Source organism: Garra rufa, chromosome 21 (assembly GCF_049309525.1).
Source record: "Garra rufa chromosome 21, GarRuf1.0, whole genome shotgun sequence".
NCBI classification, from domain to species: Eukaryota; Metazoa; Chordata; class Actinopteri; order Cypriniformes; family Cyprinidae; genus Garra; species Garra rufa.
The window spans coordinates 5677980-5699498 of NC_133381.1; the positions used below are offsets into that span (position 1 = coordinate 5677980).

The following is a 21519-nucleotide window of genomic DNA, read 5'->3' on the forward strand; positions in this document are numbered from 1 at the left end:
GAACAAAAACGTACAGATAATTTACTCACCCCCTTGTCATCCAAGACATTCATGTCTTTCTTTCTTCAGTCTTATAGAAATAGTGCATTTTGAGGAAAACATTTTAGGATTTCTAACAAAATGCAGTTTAAATGCAGCTTTAAAGGGCTCTAAACAACCCCAGCCGAGGAAGAAGGGTCTTATCTAGTGAAACTAGAAGTAGAAACTATCGGTTATTTTCAAAAAAGAAATGGACAATTTATTTACTTTTTAACCTTAAATGCTCGTCTTGTCTAGCTCTGCGTGAACTCTGTGTATTCCGGTTCATGACAGTTAGGGTATGTCAAAAAACTCCCATCTCATTTTCTTTTCATGTTCAATTTGTAAAATTGGGTCGGTACTTCTGCAGCGATGTAGGATGATTTTGAAGATGGAGAAGAAAATGAGATGGGAGTTTTTTGACATACCCTAACTGTCATGAACCGGAATACAGAGCTAAACAAGACCAGCATTTAAGGTTAAAAAGTATATAAATGTTTTTTTTTTTTTTTTTTTTGAAGATAGCTGATCGTTTCACTAGATAAGATCCTTCTTTCTCGGCTGGGATCGTTAAGAGCCCTTTGAAGCTGCATTTCCACTGCATTTTGGAAGTTCAAACTCGCGGGCACCATAGAATATATGGAGAAAAATCTTGAAATGTTTTCCTCAAAAAACTGTTTCTTTAAGATGGTAAATTTTTGTTCTGGAAGTGAACTTCTCCTTTAAGACTTGTTTTGTGGTCCAGAGTCACATACATAAATGTGACAACTAGCCCTGGTCTTCCCTATCTGCCAAGAGATTTTGCTTCTAATGCAAAGCTTATGAAAGCACAAATATCAAACACAGCAATAAAACAAATAGAAAAAGACAGGAAGTGTAACACACAAATACCATTGAGTTGATCTTGTGCTGATCCCTGGAGAATCTATCAATATGCGGAGGATGTTCAGTGGTTCTTGGTGTTTTATTGCTGTGTGGTTTGGATGTTGGCAGGGTCAGATATTCCCTGTGAAAAGTCTCCGTGTTTGAAAGAGTGATTCTGGGTTTCCCCTGAGGTGAGTTCAACAGTAAAAAAACATGGGAATGTTCATAAAGGTGATTATCTTAATAAACAAAAAACATTGATCTGTACTCACAGAATCCAAGAGATTGTCGGTGGAGAAAGATAACGTCATCTTTTCAGTGGGAACTGAATTAACAGGCATTCCCTGGCCATCTGATGAAGATTGAATTAAAATAAGAGCTTATGCCAAAAACAAACAACACAATTAAGTGACAATATAAACACTCACATGCCAGGTTTGGATTAGAACGATACTCCAGTTTCTGCTTGAGCCATTTCTGGTTTTGTTTTGTGTTCGCTCTGCTAGTTGTGTGCAAACAGGTTTCTGATGGTTTTGATGGACCAGGAACAGATGGTTCGGCACTGTTGTGAAAATCAGAGACACTGGACGTCTGCTTGGACGGTCCACTGTTCTTATGATCTAACAAATGTGAAACAAGCAAGCATATAATCAAAGCCATATGTTATATATTGGCTATACAGTACAAGCATTAAGTGAATTTAAGTATTTAAGTATTCAAATGGTTTTCTTAGTATTTTGTCGTTTCCAGCACAAATATCTAAACATTCTGAAGTTAAATTACATTTACTTAAGAAGCCAAATGACATAAGATATTAAGACTTGATTTCTGAAAATGCATAAAAAAAATTAAGCGAGTTTGACCCCAAAACAAGAAAAAAATATCTGCCAGTGCATGCTAGATATGGAAGATTTTTTCTAATTTCATTTTGATACAATTTTAGAAAACAGGACTTCTCTTGTCATTTTGCTTCTGAAGTTAATTTATCTTGATTTAAGAACAATTAAATACTTGTACTGGAAAACAAGGGAAAATCGTATATAATCGTAAAATTGCAGTGCAGTGTGTTATAATGTAATTTGCTTAGCATTCAGCACCTTTACATGTTGTTTGTGGCGTCTGGGTAAATACTCCCTCAAAACCATAATATACAGCTGCTGACTTGACAATTTCCAGTGTTACAACTGATCCAGTGTGCGTCATTATATCTGCAGCCCTGAAAACAATTATTAAAAATCAGTTTTCACTTCCAAATGTGCATCAGATCTAGTCATGCACATTAGGCTTAAAAACACTAAATAATTAAATTATATTAAAGAGTATTTTACCTTTCCTGTGACACTCCCACAAGACTTTTGCCATCCACACTCAATAACTGATCTCCTGGATTCAATCTGCCATCCTTCATCAAAACACAACAATATATAATATAATGCAAATAGGCGCATGATTTACGCTTTCAGTATTTGCCTTATAAAACTGACCACATTTGCTGCTCCTCCTTGGATGACAGATTTAATAAAAATGCCAAGCTTATCCTGACCAGCACCCTGAAAGATAAAAATCAATTTGATCACAGACAATTGTAAAATAAGTTCTGATATATGCATCGCTATAAGATTATGTCTAATTTGTCACATAAGCTAACATAAACTAAAAATGAGTGATATATTTCTTCAGAATTTATTATTATTTGTTAACTTTAGTTAAAAATTGTTTGTTTAATAGTTGACAGCGCATTGAACAGAATATTAACACACTTAAATGTTGAAATTCACATTAACCAAGACAACTAAACGCAGTATAAGTTTTGATTATTGATTAAGTTCATGTTCAGTGTTGGGGAAAGTTACTTTTAAAAGTAATTACAATATTGCATTAAAAAAAGTCATTCATTATGTTACTTTTTATGGAAATTTATGTGTTACATTATATTTCTGTTACTTTCTAAATCTGGGCAAGGCTTTTTTTTTTTTTATATAAAAAGTTTGATTTTCAGCAAGTAATAAGTAAAAGCCCTTTCTCACCAAAAAGTGAAATGAATAAGCCTAAGGCTGAAGGAAAAGTAAATTCACATCTGTATAGTAGAACTACTAGGAAAAGAAAGTTCAACAATGAAGCACAAATGTTAATCTAAAATAAGTTTTAGCAAAGACATTGGTTAAAAAATGGGATTAAATGCATAAAGGAAACAAAAAGTTACTGATGTACTTTTGAAAAAGTAATGCATTACTTTACTAGTTACTTGAAAAAAGTAATCTGATTTCATAACTCACATTAATTGTAATGCGTTCTGTTCATGTAAAAAAAAAAAAACAAAAAAAAAAACTACCATAATTACTTTAAATAGCACTTACCTTGGCAGCTATGATGCTCATTCCCATTCCACCATGCAAAGGCTTCTTTAGAGTTATTTTCACTGCTTCAGGTTTCTAGTATTGACAAAATAAAATTACTGTTGTGTTCAGTGTTCAGATATGTCAGCTTAATTATAGTGAGTGTATTAAGAGAATTAATTCAGAAGAGCTTCAGAAGTAAAACATAAAAACATTAACAGCTCCTTTATAGTACAGATGTTTCAGATGAATGAGGACAAGTTTCCTTACTACTTCATAACGGTGTTAATTCTTGGCTGTTTTATGGGAATTAATAACTTTAATACAATCTGTGGCACATCCATGTTCCTGTTTTTCCTTATTTGGTCATGTTCCTGAGTTGCCCTGATTAGTTATTCTGTGTTAGTTAATGATCCTGATTAGGTCCTCGTTTGAGTATTTATAGCCCTGCCTTTCCTCGGTTTCTTTGTCCTGTCTAAACATTGTTCCTAGAGGTTGTTTTTTCCTTGTTTCACAGTTTGATTTATTCAATGTTCGGCTTGTTTTGACTTTCATGGCTCCTTCGTGTTTCCCCATGCTCCCTACACTAACAATCCATGACTATCTGTAAATTGGCAACATACCCAAGTTAAATCCTTTGGGCCAAAGAAAATGGTCCAAGTCCCGACACAGTTGGAATGGGAAATTAATTTACAGACACCTAGAAAAGATGCAAAAAGAAAATTAAAGATTTATGTGTCTTTAACTATTAATTTTAAATCTATATATATATTGACTCTAGACTATCACTAGAAAAACAGATAATGCTACCTTTGTGACAGATGGGCTCTAAAAACTCCTGAAATCCCTTGGGAATGCCACGCATGGAATCACATGAATATCCGTCCTCAGGCAACAGGAAAGGCAGGTGAAGGTCCAGTTCTTCTTCAAGTCGAATTTCTCCACCCTCTTCTTTCAGGACATCTGTTGTTGTTTCTGCCAAAGTGGCTACACGCTCTATCAGTGCCTATGAATGACAAAATCTATGTAGACACCGTCTTTCAGCGAGACAATTATGCCTACAGTGCAAAATAATATTTTCTTCCTTAGTATTATTGCGTTGTTTTCCTATAGAAATTTACAAACATTTTTAAATCAAGGTATATTTGCTTGAGAAGCAAAATGTCAATATTAAGTTTTAGGAAAATTGAGTTCAAGGTTATGGATAAGAAAATAAACTTAATTTAAAGCAAAAACAAGTTTATTCTTCTGAACATATTTTCTAATTTTTCCTGACCATATACATTACCAGTCTAAAGTTTTTGAGCAGTAAGATTTGTTGTTTTTTTGAAGAAGCCTGCACCAAGCCTGCATTTATTTGATCCAAAGTACAGCAAAACAGTTACATTTTCAAATATTTTTATTATTTAAAATATGTTTTCTTTTTAGATTTTAAAATCCTGTTATTTTAAAGCTGAATTTTTAGCATCATTACTCCAGTCACATGATCCTTCAGAAATCATTACAATCTAATATTCTGATTTCCAGCTAAAAAAAAACAACTATCCATTTATCCATTTAGATTTATTTTCAGGTTTCTTTGATATATAGAAAGTTCAGAAGAACAGCATTTATATGAAATGGAACACAGGCTTAGTAAGCAGAAGAGACTTCTTTAAAAAACAAAAAATCTTAGTGTTCAAAAACTTACTACTGACTGGTGTATTTCTTTTTTTTTTAATTTTTAAAAGCTTAAACTGTCTTGATTTTGATACATTTTCCAGAAAACAAGACTTTATCTTATTTTGCTTCTCAAGTTAATATAATTAGATTTGAGAAATGTAATGTATCAAAATTGTTAAGCCTAAAACAAGAAAAATATCTGCCAATGGGGTAAGAAAAATACATTTAAAACAAGACAAGTTTATTTTTATTTTTATGACCACATCCATCATGTTTTTTCATGTTTTAATCTTAAACTCACTTCATTTTGATACATGTTTCAGAAAACAAGACTTAATATCTTATGCCATCTTGCTTCTTAGTTTAAAACATCTCGATTTAAGAATATTTAGATATTTGTACTGGAAGATAAGAACATTTTAAATGACAGAAATATTTTAAAACATTATAAATGTATTTTGCTATTTCATATCAACGCCGTTATCACAATATTATTGTTATTATCAATGTTACCTACTTTTAGATCAAATAAATGCAGCCTTGGTGAGTGTAAGAAACTTTTTATTAATTGACTTAAGTCTTAATTGACTTAATATCTCATGCCATATTTCTTCTTAGTTTAAATGATCTAGATTTAAGAATATTCAGATATTTGCACTGGAAGATAAAACAAGAAAATATTTCAATTGTAGCAGTTTTGATTTTGATAAGTGTTGTCATTTTTCTTCACTTACGGGTGGAAAGCAGGGTTGGTTTGGGCTGTAGTGGTTTTTACTCATCAGTGCTCTCAGCTGTAGTGAGTTCAGCTTGTAGCATGTGGACTGAATCATCTGGGCGTCTCGTGTCGAGTAAGAGGTCATGGTCAGAAGCATTGTCGCCTAAAGGGAGCAACATTTTTAAGGAAATAACCACAGATGGGTAAGATCTTTTCATGTTGATAAAGATCTAAATAATATTGTTCAAAACAGCAGTTTGCATGCTGTATCTCTCATCATCTACCTGAATTACACGACTGAGATGGCAGTCGACGGCCAGCTCCAGCCCTTGTCTTTCTGCCCAGGCCTCCACGTGCCTCAGACGCTGGCGTAGAGTTTCGCCCCAGTAGTTTGAGCATAGCGTGGACCCCGGCGCTGTGAGCCGGTTTAAGATCCAGGCCCCCATGAAGTGAAAGAGTTGAGAAAAGAGCTGGATGCTCAGAGCAGGGTTGACCCGACACCTTCGGAGCAAACTCATGGTCTTTATGAGAGTGTTCAAGACGCCTTCTAAGATAATTCAGAACAGATTCTTTATTTGTAAACGTACACAGCATCTTTAATCCAGATGTTTTATCATCTGAAGCAACTTAAAAGGAATAGTTCACGCAAAAATAAAAATTTGCTGAAAATGTATTTACCCTCAGGCCTTCCAAGATGAAGATGAGTTTGTTTCTTCATTGGAACAGATTTGGAGATGTTTAGCATTGCATCTCTTAATCACCAGTGGATCCTCGGTAGTGAATGGGTGCCATCAGAGTGATAATAATGAGTCCAAACAGCTGATAAAAATCATAATAATCCATTTCACCAATTAACATCTTGTAAAGTGAGAAAATGTCTTTGTAAGAAACAAATTCATCATTAAAGTTTTTTCTTTACTTTTTAAACCGTCACTTTTGGTGACAATAACTCATAATAAAAAGTCCATCCCTTGTTGTCCTCTCATATCAAAATGCACTCACATATTTGTGACCCTGGACCACAAAACCAGTCATAAGGTTAAATTTTACAAAACTGAGATGTATGCATCATATGAAAGTTCAATAAATAAGCTTTCTATTGATATATGGTTTGTTAGGATAGGACAATATTTGGCCGAGATACATCTTTTAAAGATCTGGAATCTGAAGGTGCAAAAAAATCAAAATACTGAGAAAATCACCTTTAAAGTTCTCCAAATTAAGTTCTTAACAATGCATATTACTAATCAAAAATTACATTTTGATATATTTATAGTAGGAAATTTGCAAAAAATCTTCATGGAACATGATCTTTACTCAATTTCCTAATGATATTTGGCATAAAAGAAAAATCAATAATTTTGACCCATACAATGTATTTTTGGCTATTGCTACAAATATACCCCAGCGACTTAAGACTGGTTTTGTGGTCCAGGGTCACATTTGTTTAGAGAGATTTGTTTTGGCTCATAAATGGTGCTTGATCTGTGCATATTTCTCTCAGATAAGCCAACTTTTTAAAGTGAAGAATCAATATTATGACTAGAGGACTCTATTTTATCTATCTGGCATTTTAGCCAGAAAAAAAGTTCAAGTTTTAAAGGAGTAGTTCACTTTCAGAACAAAAATCTACTGATAATGTACTTACCCCCTTGTCATCCAAGATGTTCATGTCTTTCTTTCTTTAGACATAAGGAAATTATGTTTTTTGAGGAAAACATTTCAGGATTTCTCTTCATATAATGACATTATATGAAGAGATTATATGAATAGCAATTTCTTTACGACTGAAAAAAGAAAGACATGAACATGTTTGGATGACAAAGGGGTGAATGCATAATCTGTAAATGTTTGTTTTGAAAGTGAACTATTCCTTTACGTTCAAAAATGTTTTATTGATGGGTTTGTTTCTCACAAACACATAGCTTTTTGCATCACAAGGCGTTAATTGATTGACTGGAGTGGTGTGAATTACTTGTGCATTATTGTGATTTTTATCAGCTGTGTGGACTCTCATTTACTGCAGAGGATCCATTGGTGAGCAAGTGATGCAATGCTACATTTCTCCAAATCTGTTCTGACAAACAAACAAGCTCATCTACAGTACATTATGAATGCCAGTAAAATTTTTTCATTTTTTGGTGAACCATTCCTTTAAGGTTTAGCTTTTTTTTTTTTGCTCAATTACACATTGCTAAAAGTTTCTTGAACATCATTTGCGACATATTTGTACAACAAAAATACTGAGTAAAGAAAGCTTCGTTTGCAGAAAGCACCAATTGACTGAGATGCAAAGTAATTAAAAGACTTGTTTTGTTAATCTGAATTAAATGACACCACACTGAAAAAAACTTAAGTAAATTTAAAAGTAAACTGTATATTTTTTGCACGCATATTAAAATTTAAGCATGGAATTAGGTAAAATCTACTTAACTAAGTTAAGTAAACTTACCTAAGAAAATAAGTAAATATAACATGTACAGTTAGAGTTATATGAGTATTTTCTACTTAATCATTTTAAGTTTGCCCTGCAGTCCTCAAGTACAATTCATAGTTTTTTGGGGGGGGTCATTATTAGTAGAAAATTAACTCTAGATGTAACAAAACAGCAAGTTACTTAACCGAACAACAAAAGCAACCATAAAACAGTGTTAATACATCTCGAAAACACCAGAAAATGTAACCTTATTAGTTATTCATGCCAAAGTGCATGATGGGAACAATAGAATCATGGCTTTAATTTACTTACAAGATCAAATTTTAAATTCTACAAGCTTAAATTGGGTACTAATATTGAAATTACTCTTTTTTTTTTCTAAATTCTTGTCTGAATTAAATTATTTAATGTAGAAATTACTTTTGTTTTTCCGTATTATTTAATTCACCACAAAATAATTTGTATCAGTGCAGACCAGTGCAATGCATTGAAAATATGGCAGTCTGTCTGAATGGTTGTACACAAAACATTATATTTTGCAATTACTTAACAGTTTACCTAATTCTTTTGCCTGAGCCATTTCCTTTTTAACATCAGCAAAGAATGCAGGTAATTGATTTTCAAGATCAACCTGAAGACGATGTGACAGGTACCTGAGGAAACATTAACGCTTAATTAAACACTCAAAATACATGCGTCGCCCTTTCTGCAAACATCTCAATGCAATCACGCTTCTATCATACCGAAAAGCCTGCTGCACAAGTTGAGCAAGAGAGTTTTGAGCCTGGAACGTGATGTGACACAGATCTCTGTCCCATCTGATGAAGTTCAGGAGCTCAGATGCATTGGCCATCCAGAAGGCAAGAGCCACTGAGATGTCCCTCTGTTTCTAAAAAGGAAACACAGACAGAATCAAAGAAATGATCAGGGAATTATGATCATTTTCAGTCCATGTATAAAGTCATGAAGTACAGTCAAACCAAAATGTATTCAGACACCTTCAACATTTCTCACATTATCACAGTTTATTTGCTATAGTTTAGAAAATCGTGATAAAATATGACAAAAACTCAGAGTTAAAACTGTGTCAGAACAAATTCATCTTGATAATGTCAGACAACTTTAATAGAAAAGTACGTAATGATCTATAATCATCCAAAAATTAAGATGCCTGTTAGTATGACAATGTTTGCACAACAATCAATACTATGTTGACCAATTACCAAACAATGTTTAAGTTTGTTCAGTCTGTGCCTGTGGTGTAAAAAAGAAAAAACACTTTAATAATTTATGGTCCTGAATCAATTTTACTGGCAGTCCACTGTATGAAGAATTTTCGGGTATAATATGTCACAGTTTACTTCATTTTGCTATCCTCACTTACATAAGTTAACTATAGTGTCCTGCACTCACTAGTAAAAAAAAAAAAATACCAAAATTATATCTGGTGTCAGAATAATGTTTGGCTTGACTGTATATCACATTTGTATTATTACAATCTTTAATCTACCTGAATGACGTCTTGAATCAAGTGCACAATCTTGTCAAATATCATGCAGACTTTCTGTTCAGTCTGCTCAGGTTTATTCCTCTGCTCAGATTGGCTGGTTAAAAATCGTCCAACCAGATAAAACACATACGCAGGCGAAAGCTTGAAGTGAATCGTGGAGCTGTTAATGTCATTTATCACAGCAAGCAAGAAAGAATCCTCATCTGAGACAGAAATCAATGACAAAACATAAATGACCAAAGAGCAGAGAGTATTGTGTATTTGTGCAGATGGGATGATTTTATTATGCCAGGACAGACAGTACCTTTTTCCTTTAAAGAAATGCTGAGTGAGAGATTCCATTTCAATTCCAAGTTGTCCTGTGTCACGCTGTAATCAGGAGAAAATATACTTATTGTATGCTAAATATTGAATACTAAATTTTTTTTTTTTTGGTGTACCCAATGTTGCTTTGTAAGTATAGCTTGCATGCTTTTAGAAAAATAGTTTGGAAGGATTTACTGATTCAGCAAATAAAAATAAAAAAAGCAGTCAACAGTACATTTATTAATTAGTTATGATTTTATATGACCTTCAGCGATTACATTAACATATTAAAGTGACATTTTACTTGTAGTGTAAATTACAATATGCATAAAATGTCACCGTAATGTTGTTATATTGTGTTTTATTTAAAAGGTAAATACAGATTCAGTTTTTTTTTTTTATTATATTTTCTGGTTATAGTTCTTTTGAGAACCTTTTTATTTTGCATTTGTGTTTTGTATGTGCCTTTGCTATATTCTTGCTTTAAATATACTAGCTTTTATATTTTCACTGGTGTCTATGTATTTTTGCTATAGAATGTGTGCATATTTTGCACACTCAAACATCAAATGTCTGATTTTCTTTTTTAAATATATAAATTGTTCAAACCACAATAAACTAATTAGGTTTTTACATACAACTTTATGTCTTGTTTTGATTATAGAAATGAACCTCTTTAACCTCAAAAAGTTTCAAACATTTCATCACATGCTCCTAAAAAGAAAATCTCCTTCAGATTAAGATTTGCTTACTATGTTCATTACAAAAAGTGATTAATTACCTGCTTGTTTTACTTTGAAACACATCGTTTTCTGATGTGAGACTGCTAGAAATGTCTTTTTTCTTCTGTTTGTTTTTAGTCTTCTCTTTCCTTGATAACGTCCTCTTGAAATTCTCGATTACTCCAACTTTTTCTTTATTTTCCAAACATCCATTCTAAGAAAAAACAAATCATATTTAACTTACATATTTGATATAACAACTAATGGATTTAATATAATGAAAGTGACATTACACACTTGTAAAGTTACACAACTGTCTCTCCTCAAGACAAATCGGCCATCTGTGTCTTTATTCCAGCTGAGTTGAACCAGCAAGGGCTTTTCTGAAAGGTCCAGTTTTCTTTCCTCTAAATGGCAAAAACACAAAACATTAAGTGAATGGAAGTGAGTAATGTCTCCAAAAATGTCTCCTTAAATTCAGTCCTGCTATCACCTTGATTTTTTAAGACCTCATATAATGAATATGAGAAAGGTTGTGAGGTCCCATCATGTTGAAACTTCTCCAACAGGGTTTCAATGACCTCTTGTGTGGAAGAAGTGCTCAAAATGCAAATGCATTTTGTGGCACAGTTCCCTGAAATATGGTCTTGGAGGTAGAAACGAACAACTCCATGGAATACAGAGTCCTAAAGAATAAAAAAGATCATTAAATTGAAGATAGAACGAAGCTAACTATTTTTTTTTTAAATCTCAATTTATCCGACCAGCAATAATAGAATAATAGAAAATGCAATATGCAATCTAAATTAAAAAAAAAACAAACAAACACATCAATCGTCTGTAATATCTCATTTTTTATTCTAGACAGCAATGAGATGAAATGAAAAATGTGAACAAAGTAAATTAAACAAAAAAAATATATATTTTGATAAAAATTTGAATTAGTAATTTATTAAAATGTAAGTAAACTAACCATTTTTAAATCGCAATATTTATACTACACAACAATTACATTAAATGGAAAATCCTAGACAGCAATGTTTGTTATACATCTTAGATTTTCTCATGATAAACCCCAGTAACCTCACACGTTCCTGAAGAGATCTGAAATATTCTTCAAAATGTGCTCAGATTTGCCAAAACACAACAGTCTTAAATCGAAAGTCAAAGATCTCAGTATAAAGAATTAAATTCTTCAAATTTATGGTTTTTGTTTTACTTCTTTCTCCTTATGAAATTTAGTAGAAACTTGAGACTATTAAAGTGCAAAACATTTCTTTTCATAACAGTTTGAAAGTGTAAAATTGTAGTTCTAACATTACAAAACCCTATTTGCAAAAGTCTAATCTTTAAAAAGAAGCATTTACCTCATCAGGTTCAGTGATCTCAAACAGGCTGAGTTGGTTTGAATTCCACAGTCGGATGTTTTCCTGAAGTCTCATGCGCTCTTCTAGACCCGTCTCAGGGTCATGACCGGAATCAATGGCATTTCTTCGCTTTTGCTTCATATCTTTGCGATTTTAGCTTATCAGATTGTTTTTTTTTTTACAATAATCAACCAACTTGGTATCAAAATGAAGCAACCAGAGCTTCTGAGGCTCACTAAACCTCACATCAAATGCCCGGCACTGATTTTTTCCAGCCTGATTAACATCCAGACTGATTGTTGATTGTTTAAATTGGTTTATCCCATTAACACACAGTAGTTTATAGGCCAACCTCATTTCTCACGGTGTCCTAATGTATAGGGCTACAATAACACTGCCCTAATTTGTCCATTCAAGCCCACTGGATTGTGAGCTGGGGTTTTTTTGTCCAATATATGCCATATACTGAAATATAGTGGGGAAAAAAAAAAAAAAAAATCTGCTCTGCTTAACTAAAATGTCTAGATTGGGTGTTGCTAAACATGCCCAAAATAACAATTTACCCTTTTGTTCAGATTCAGACACTAGCATATAACAATGAAAGATAATTTACAGGTCACATGTTAATTAACATAAATTATTGTGTGCTGATAAAAAGCATTTCATCATTAAAAGTGTGTTTCATGGCTGGCTGGATGTGAGTTATGAGCATGAATATAAAACAGACTACATCGCCCAGAACATGAACAATGAAAAAAATATATAGACACATTAGATATTAAATATGAGGGTAAACATTTAATGAACAAAAGAAATATAATCAACAAATAAAGTATTAAAAGTGTGGGAATATAGCTTATTTAAAAATCTGTTGTTGTCTAAAAGCATCTAAATGCATGTAAACGTTCGGTTTGTCTTTTGTATGCATGCTGCATATGTGACTCTGGACAACAAAACCAGCCATAAGGTTCATTTTAACATCTGAAAGCTGAATAAATAAGCTTTGCATTGGCGTGTGGTTTGTTAGGATAGAACAGTATTTGGTTGAGATACAACTATTTAAAAATCTAGAATCTGAGGGTGCAAAAAAAAAAAGAGAAAATCACCTTTAAGTTGTCTAAATGATGTTCTTAGCAATGCATATTACTAATCAAAAATTAAGTTTTGATGTATTTATGGTAGGACATTTACAAAATATAATGGAACATGATCTTTATGTAATATCATAATGATTTTTGGCATAAAAGTGATGAATGATGATTTTGACACATACAATGCATTTTTGGCTATTGCTACAAATATACCTGTGCTGCTTAAGACTGGTTTTGTGGTCCAGGGTCCCATATATAATATTATGGTAATATTACAGTATTGGATATGCTATCAGCTATAAATATGACTACATATATTGTTTGCATATGAAATAGTTGCTAGGGTGTTCTCTCAGTTGCTTTCATTGGAACAATGTTTATTTCAGGAAACTGAGCCCCATCTTTTTCCTTGTGTTTGCGCCTGCTAAAGAACATATGGCTTTATTAATAGACTAAACTAAAAGCTATGACCTATTATTTGTGAACTAAAAACAAAACTAAACCTACCTTCTCATGTTTTCCACATCATCCACAGTTTCTGGCAGATCAACACCTTTCATTTCTGGTAAAAGCATTACTAGTCCACTGTAGAGAACAGACATGGCCCCTGTATACATTGACAGAGAGAGAAACGTGAGTTGATAATAAACATGAGGATATTATTTGTGCTTCGATTTCTGAGATTGAAATGACTTCTCACCATAGACGAAGAGGGGAAGCTCTTGCCAAATACTAGCTAATCTGTACAAAATAAATGGAGCAACAACCGCCCCAATGTCACTAGCTGAAGAGCACACAGATACACCTAAGTTTCTGTAAATTGCAAGAAAAATATGTAAATTACTAACAAAAAGAAGCATTTAATTTCTTTTTAAAGAAATACTACATTAATGACCACAAAACCAGTCATAAGTAGCGTGGGTATATTTGTAGCAATAGTTAAATATACATTGTATGGTCAAAATGATCAATTTTTCTTTTATGCCAAAAATCATTAGGATATTAAGTAAAGTTCATGTTCCATGAAAATATTTAGTAAATTTCCTACCATGAATATATCAAAACCTAATTTTTAATTAGTAATATGCATTGCTAAGAACTTCGTTTGGACAACTTAAAGGTAATTTTCTTAATATTAAATTTTTTTGCACTTTCAGATTCCAGATTTTCAAATAGTCAAATATTTCAGATGATGTATAAATCTCTACTTCAATATTGATCCATAGGTTTCTGGTGCTCCAGGGTCACAAATAAGGAAATATGGTCACACTTTATTTTAAGATCCAATTCTCACCTTCAACTAGCTATTAACTATTACTTTTTTCTTAATAAACTCCTAATTTGCTGCTTATTAGTACGGTAGGTTTTAGTATGGTAGTATTAATATGCATTTTATAAGTACTAATAAACACCCAATACGCTAGTAACATGCATGCTAGTTAATAGTGGAAATTGGCCCTTAAAATAAGGTGTCACATGAAATACTGATCAAGAAAAGGAAAATTCATCAAAATACATTTTCAAGGCCTTGCCCAAATGTTTTAAACAGTCTGACTCAAAACTACATTAATTCTAATTTAGTTTGCAGAACTGGACATTTTGAAGGTAAATAAAATATATAAATATGTTTTTGAAAACATTTACGTGTGAGTAGTTCCTAATGTACTGCTAAGGTGTTTTACACATTTCCATGGTATTGATAGATAAATCATTGAGATATTCATCTACTATTTAAGATAAAGAAACTCAAGTATACTCTTAAAAATAAAGGTGCTTGAAAAAGTTCTTCACAGCGAGGCCATAGAAGAACCATTTGTGGTTCCACTAAGAACCATTCAGTCAAAGGTTTTTAAAGAACCATCTCTTTCTTGCCTTTTATTAATCTGAAGAAACTTCTTTAGCCACAAAGAACCTTTTGTGAAACAGAAAGGTTCTTCAGATTTGAAAGATTTTTTATGGAACCATTCAAACATAAAAGGTTCTTCCATGGAATCGTGAAGCACCTTTATTTTTAAGAGTGTAACAGAAGAGGTTGAAGGACTGTGCCAATTTTAGTTTATGTAGCTAGAAAGATAAACAGGGAGAAGTTGTTTAAAGTTTTAGTCTCTGGTTTGATCCCAAGCCCCAATGTGAAAAAAAAAAAAACAGTATGCAACCAAAAATGGTATTGAAACAATTTAGGGTCAAATTCTCACTGTTATATAGTTACTTATTACCATGCATACTGCTAGTATTTTGGCTGTTTATTAGTAATTATAAAGCACAAATTAATGTTTTGCTCTGCATGACCATATTTAGATCTTTTAATCCTGGTACCCAAACCTAAATTTAACAACTGCCACACTAACTAGGCTATTAATAAGCAGCAAAATAGAAGTTTTGAGGCAAAAGTCAGTTGATTGTTGGTTTACTGTAAGAATTGGTCCCCAAACTAAAGTGTGACCAAAAATGCAAATATCTGGCTTTAATTTCAGTTTTCATTTCATATCAAAAGACTTAAAATACCTGAGCGGTGTTGGATACAGTTCTGTATTGGCAAAATTCACAGTCTCATTTCCAATTGCAACCGCGAGTCTTCCGATAATAGCAATGGTTCTTTTGAGCCATGAAATATCTTGAAAAAGAAATTGATGAACACTGTAAATTACACGTTTTTAAATAAAACATTAAACAAACTGCCAAAATGTGTCTGGGGTTGTAGCTTACTCTGTGGAATAAATGGCACAGCCAAACAAGCAGCACCTCCAATGAAATTGACTGTTGCCATGAGAGGTCGCCTGCCAATTCGGTCGACTAAGAAATAAAATATAATTCCAGTTGGAAGCTCCACCACAGCTGAGATGAGAAAATCTAGGAAAACATTATCTCCAGTGATTCCTAAACGCAACACCAAACCCTGGAACACCACCGCACCGGTAAACCTGCAGAAAGAGGATGCAACAACAGCCATAAATGTCATACTGCAGTTATAGTGCATTTGGTCCAATACTGTTAAACAATTGCATAAAAAAAGGTGTATTCAGGGGCAGTTTACCATGCATATAACAAGATGAGGGTGTGTTTTCTCATTTTGGGAGTTTTAAATAAATCTTTATATGAAGGGCGGACGATTTCCTCTTGTTTTTCTATCAGAAGATCCATCTAAAACATCAACACAAAATAGTTCCAACAAAATATAGTAACAATGTTTTTCAGAGTAATGGTGTAGAAGACTACTTATGTGAGATACATTGTTGTACACAGACACAAGCACTAATCCCTGATGTAATCTGGAGCAAAAACGAAATTTGTATGGTTCCACTATACAATGTTATTTTTAGTGAAATAATTATTGGAAAAACGGATTTTCTTGGAGAGGTTTCCAAATATTTGTTAAATTAATGTTTTAATTGTGAATGTTCACTATTGAGTTTGGTTTGTAAACATTTCGGCATACTGTTGATGAAGAAAAGCTTAATCTTTTTATACATTTTAATTAAAAAAAAAATACTATAATTTTAGTGTTTATTTTTTTTATATTTTTAAATCAATATTTTTGATTTGAGTAATTTTTTTTAGGATTCTTTAATGAATAGAAAGATCCAAAGATCAGCATTTATCTGAAATAAAAATCTTTTGTAACATTATACACTATACCATTCAAAAGCTTGAAATCAAAGTATCATATTATTTTTTATTCCTTTTTTTATTCGGGGAAATATAGAAATCAATACTTTTATTTAGCAAGGATGCTTTAAACTGATCAAAAGTGATGATAAAGGTATTTATAATGCTGCAAAAGATTTCCATTTCAGATAAATGCTGTTCTTCTTAACTTTCTATTCATAAAAAAAAACCTGAAAAAAATTTACTAAGCTGTTTTCAACAATAATAAATGCGTTTTGAGCAGCAAATCAGAATGATTTCTGAAGGATCATGTGACTGGAGTAAAAAAATATATATTAAATATAAATTAAATATTAAAATATATTTAAATAGAAAACAGATATTTTAAATAGTAAAAATATTTCAAAATATTACTCTTTTTGCTGTACTTTGGATCAAATATATGCAGGCTTGGTGAGCAAAAGTGAGTTACTGTTTGACTGGTAGTGTGTGTGTGTGTGTATATATGTATATATATATATATATATATATATATAGGCCAATTTTTTACAGTTAGACTTAAATACAAATCTAAAAATAGTCTAAATCAGTTAAATCCATTTCATATTGTAATTAAGACATCCAAACTCATATGTAGGAATATAACAAACAAACATTGGTTCTACTACAAATGAGTTTGATAAACAGTCTGGGTCAAATTACCTCTTGAAAGTCTTCAGGAAGTGATCTTTTATTGCATTTAGCGATGCTCTCAACAATTTTCACAGCTTCTTTTGTCTTCCTTTGAGACAGCAACCATCTGGGAGACTCTGGAATAACCCTGTTACAACATTAATGTGTGCCATACCCAGCAAGCGATGTATGATGGAATCGTAAATGTAGAACGACTAAAGAGAACCTTCGTTTCAACTGTGATTAAGAATAACTCATAAATATGCTATCGTTCCACTGGAAGCAATTACCAGTGATAGCTCAGAAAGATGAATGTCGGTAGAGTCATTGCCAGCTGTAGGTTTTTCCATGAAGGAATGTAATACGCCAGAGCAGGAAGGACCACCAAACCCAACGAGTACAGAGTACGGGACATAACGGAGACAAATTTCCTGTTGTTTGATCCAAAGAATTCGATAACTGTTTCAAAAAAGGAAAAAATATCAAGAAATGTAGTTCAGACAGTGCTAGCAACTCCAAGGTCAATGTTTTGGTTTCCAAAGAATGCATGAACTGATAAAATGTGTAACTTGTATGCAATGCATGAAAGTGTCTAACAAATGCATAAATGCAACGTAAAACCACTTGTGGTGATGTTACAATCAAAGTATGTCCAAGTAGTTATATTTAACTACTGATTTGGAGTTTTAGCCTGATGTTAATTCATGTACTTAACAACAGCTATAGTAAGGCATCTTATGCACCCACCTAACACATATGTGGCGGTCCATGCGCCTTTGGCGAAAAAGCCTTGCAAACATCGAAAAAACAGGAGCAGAGGGTAATAAGGTGAAAAAACAATGCATATCCCAGAAACTCCAAGGCCAAATATTGACGCAATAAAGCATGATTTTCTACCAAACCTGTAAAGAAAATGCTTATTATTGTTAAGCTGGAATGCATTTATGTCATGATAGTAAATGCAACTTGATTTGCTTTATGCACATTGAATATAACATGCTGATACATGATAACATATGAAAAATACCTGTCAGCTAGGTATCCAGTCACTAGGGCACCTATAAAAAACCCTCCAGCTAAGGAAACTTGGTTCAGGTCTGCAAGCCAAGAGTCTTCACAAATCAATGAAAACTAGGGTACATGAGGACAACGATGTTAAAACACTACACATAATTAGAGGCTCATCTACACATTTAAGATTAAGATTAAGATTTTTTTTAAAGAAGTCTTCTGCTCACCAAGCCTGCACTTATTTGATACAAAACACAGCAAAAGCAGTAATAATGTAAAATATTTTTACTATTTAAAATAACTGTTTTCTATTTAATATATTTTACCATGTAATTTATTCCTGAGATCAAAGCTGAATTTTCAGCATCATTACTCCAGTCTTCAGTGTCACATGATACTTCAGAAATCATTCTAATATGCCGATTTGCCGTTCAAGAAACATTTATTATTATTAATATCAATATTAAAAACAGTTGAGTACATTTTTTTAGGATTCTTTGATCAATAGAAAGACACAAAGATTAGCATTCAGTAACTTTAAACACTATACCATTCAAAAGCTTAGGGCCAGTATAAATTTTATTTATATATTTTGGGAAGGAATTTAAGGAAATTAATACTTTAATTTAGCAAGGACGGATTAAATTGATCAAATGTGATGATAAAGACATTTATAATGTTACCGAAGATAAATGCTGTTCTTCTTGACTTTGTGTTCAAAGAAACCTAAACCAATTCACAACACAATAATAATACTAAATGTTTTTTGAGCAGCAAATCGGAATATTGGACTGGATGCTTAAAATGTAGTTTTGAGATCACAGGAATAAATTAAATTTTAATAATTTTATTTTACAAAGCAGTTATTCTAAATAGTAAAAATAGGTCACAGTATTAGCTACTACTTTTGCTGTAATGCAGACTTGGTGAGCAGGAGAGACTTCTTTAATAAACACAAAAAGAATCTTACTGTCCAAACAATTTTGATTAGAAGTGTATATTTAAACATTTAAGGAGTGATGTTCACCCGATCAGTTAGGTTTTAAAGCATGCAAACGCAAGGCAAGCAAATGCTTGTTAATGATTTCCTACATTCATTTCAGTTTGAAGTCAATTCTTTAGCAAGAGCTGCTACAAAACAGATTCTCACCTCTGTTATAATGGTGGTCCGGTTCTCATTAAAGGTCCAGCCTTCATTACAAGAGGATAAATGTGAGCTGTTGGTGAAAATGCTCCTGTCCATGGAGACATTACATGTGAGCGCGCTCTCGTTCCAAAGCGCGTCAAACTTTACGCATTTACTAAACGCGCCGCGGGATCCCGTGTGGGGAACTGTCAAATCCCGCACCTGCTCTTCAGAGAAACCACATTCGTCCTGGAGACCCGTGGTTTTACACCAGTGATCTGGCGTGTACCCTAAGAATACAACTCCTATTAGCACAAATGCGAGCGGCAAAATAGGCAAAGACCCTAAGAGAGAGATTCTCTTCTGATACAACCCGGAATCACCAGCATGTTGGAGAAGTTCATCAAAATTAGACATCTTTTCAGTCTTGGTGGAAGCGGTTTCTATAATAATCCCTATGTTATCATACAGACTGTTGTTGACACTTCAGTTTGGAGTGGTTTACCGCAGATACTTCAGACTCAGAGTAAGTCACGCAGGAGCATTTAAAGGGCTGCGGAGGTGGAGCTATGAAACGTTAAGAACCTGTTCAAAGTTCCCCCGCGTCATGTGAGGAAACATAAGTTAGTCAGAAACGATTTGAGATTCCTGAAAACTTGTGTAACGTGTTAAAGAAAGGTTACGTACGAGATTTTTGTTCATACTATACATAAAATGTTCTTTTTACCTGACAGAGTTCAATCAAAACAGTTGTGAGAAATCAGCTCTCTCGGTTTTCGATATATTGACTGGATACAGAGCAGCAGCCCGCGTTTTTTTAGCGAATCACAAAAACGCCCTCGCGTTTGCTGTGATCTGATTGGCTGGAATATATTTGGAGGTGGAGGTTTGGAAGAAGGGGCGTTTCATTGGCTGACATTGCAAACTGCTGTCGCGCTTTGAAAAGCATTTAAAGTCCCCATGAATCAAAATTAGAAAAGTGTTTGGGATTTTAGTATGAATAAATTATCTGCTCCAAAACAATGACGAAATTATCGTTTACAAGATATGAGCATTCAAAACTTACAGTCTCTCACTTCTGCAAATATGAATCAACGATTTTGATGACATCACGCTGCACTTCAGCTTCTCATCAAACGTTCTGTCCAATCAAATGCTCTCTAGAATCTGTAGCGTCCCGCCCCCAACACTACAAATAGTAGTTGAAGCTGTGGCTGAGATCAGTATGGTGAATAGCATGTAGTGCAAAATGTAGGGGATAGGGAATGATTGAGACAGTGTAAATGTGCTTTTCATTGGGGCAAAGGCGGTCTGGTTTTGCGTTATGTCAGCTCGCAGTCTACTCCGGACTTTGGCTCCGGTCCAGAGACATAAGCATGGAGCAGATCAAATGCACGGGTCGGCATGTACTAAACTACACAGCCTCAGCATGATTATGATCACTATTTTGTTTTAGTAAGAGTTTCATATTGAATCTAGGGGGTAATATTTTAGACTATGGCTGTTATAAGCGGCTTTTACCGAGCTCAACAGCCCAAGCAGATATAAATGGAATGCTATTGGCTATTTTAAAAAAGTGGGCTGTGCAATATTTCCTGCCTAGTTTTCCTGTTTCAGTAAAACTTTGGTCACCACATAGAATAATGTTGCGTGTTTCAAAGCACTTCAGTGGACCTTTAATTCCTCAAATCTTAGATGTGTACTAAGATCCTTCTATTTTCTATTGAAACCTGCAATAATATAAAATATTAGTTAGCGTATTATGTTTAAAATCATCGCTTATGGGGTTTTCCTGAACCCTAACCCCTAAATTTCAACTTATGAAAAAAATATTGAAATATTTTTTTCTATTCTTTTCCATTGTTGTTTTTAAAAAAATATATTTTGATTCTTTTAAAAAGTGAAAAAAAAAAACATTCATTTTATATTTTCTTTGTAAATTAGGAAACTTTGTTAAAAAATGTCTTGCATTTTCATATCACTACCAAAACTGTGTGTTTTAGTCCATTGGCTGAAACTGATTTTAACTACACCTTTACATTTATAATCAGGAAATATTTCTGTGTCCCCCCTCCC

General features: G+C 33.1%; 2 protein-coding genes across 2 annotated transcripts in view; both read right to left on the bottom strand.

Annotated features, from left to right (window-relative positions):
• Positions 1–12078, bottom strand: part of LOC141296260 (afadin-like) — a 14930-nt gene extending 2852 nt beyond the window's left edge. The window contains exons 1-18 of the mRNA XM_073827526.1: positions 11938–12078; positions 11064–11256; positions 10868–10977; positions 10643–10784; positions 9543–9745; positions 8776–8921; positions 8591–8685; positions 5880–6142; positions 5615–5758; positions 4029–4224; positions 3842–3918; positions 3240–3314; positions 2367–2432; positions 2211–2284; positions 1980–2098; positions 1311–1502; positions 1155–1234; positions 910–1068 (exon numbers count right to left, since the gene is read on the bottom strand). Coding sequence (XP_073683627.1) covers positions 910–1068; positions 1155–1234; positions 1311–1502; positions 1980–2098; positions 2211–2284; positions 2367–2432; positions 3240–3314; positions 3842–3918; positions 4029–4224; positions 5615–5758; positions 5880–6142; positions 8591–8685; positions 8776–8921; positions 9543–9745; positions 10643–10784; positions 10868–10977; positions 11064–11256; positions 11938–12078 — 2475 coding nt within the window. The remainder of the gene's footprint in view (positions 1–909; positions 1069–1154; positions 1235–1310; positions 1503–1979; positions 2099–2210; positions 2285–2366; positions 2433–3239; positions 3315–3841; positions 3919–4028; positions 4225–5614; positions 5759–5879; positions 6143–8590; positions 8686–8775; positions 8922–9542; positions 9746–10642; positions 10785–10867; positions 10978–11063; positions 11257–11937) is intronic.
• Positions 12079–12917: 839 nt separating this feature from the next.
• LOC141296083 (solute carrier family 22 member 3-like) lies at positions 12918–19950 on the bottom strand. The gene is made up of 11 exons (XM_073827364.1): positions 19468–19950; positions 18334–18437; positions 18054–18208; positions 17597–17765; positions 17337–17454; positions 16063–16169; positions 15735–15949; positions 15534–15642; positions 13729–13841; positions 13536–13635; positions 12918–13452 (listed from the first exon to the last, which is right to left on the bottom strand). Exons 1-11 carry the CDS (start codon positions 19858–19860, stop codon positions 13368–13370), a joined length of 1668 nt encoding a protein of 555 aa, XP_073683465.1. The 5' UTR covers positions 19861–19950; the 3' UTR covers positions 12918–13367.
• Positions 19951–21519: the final 1569 nt, after the last annotated feature.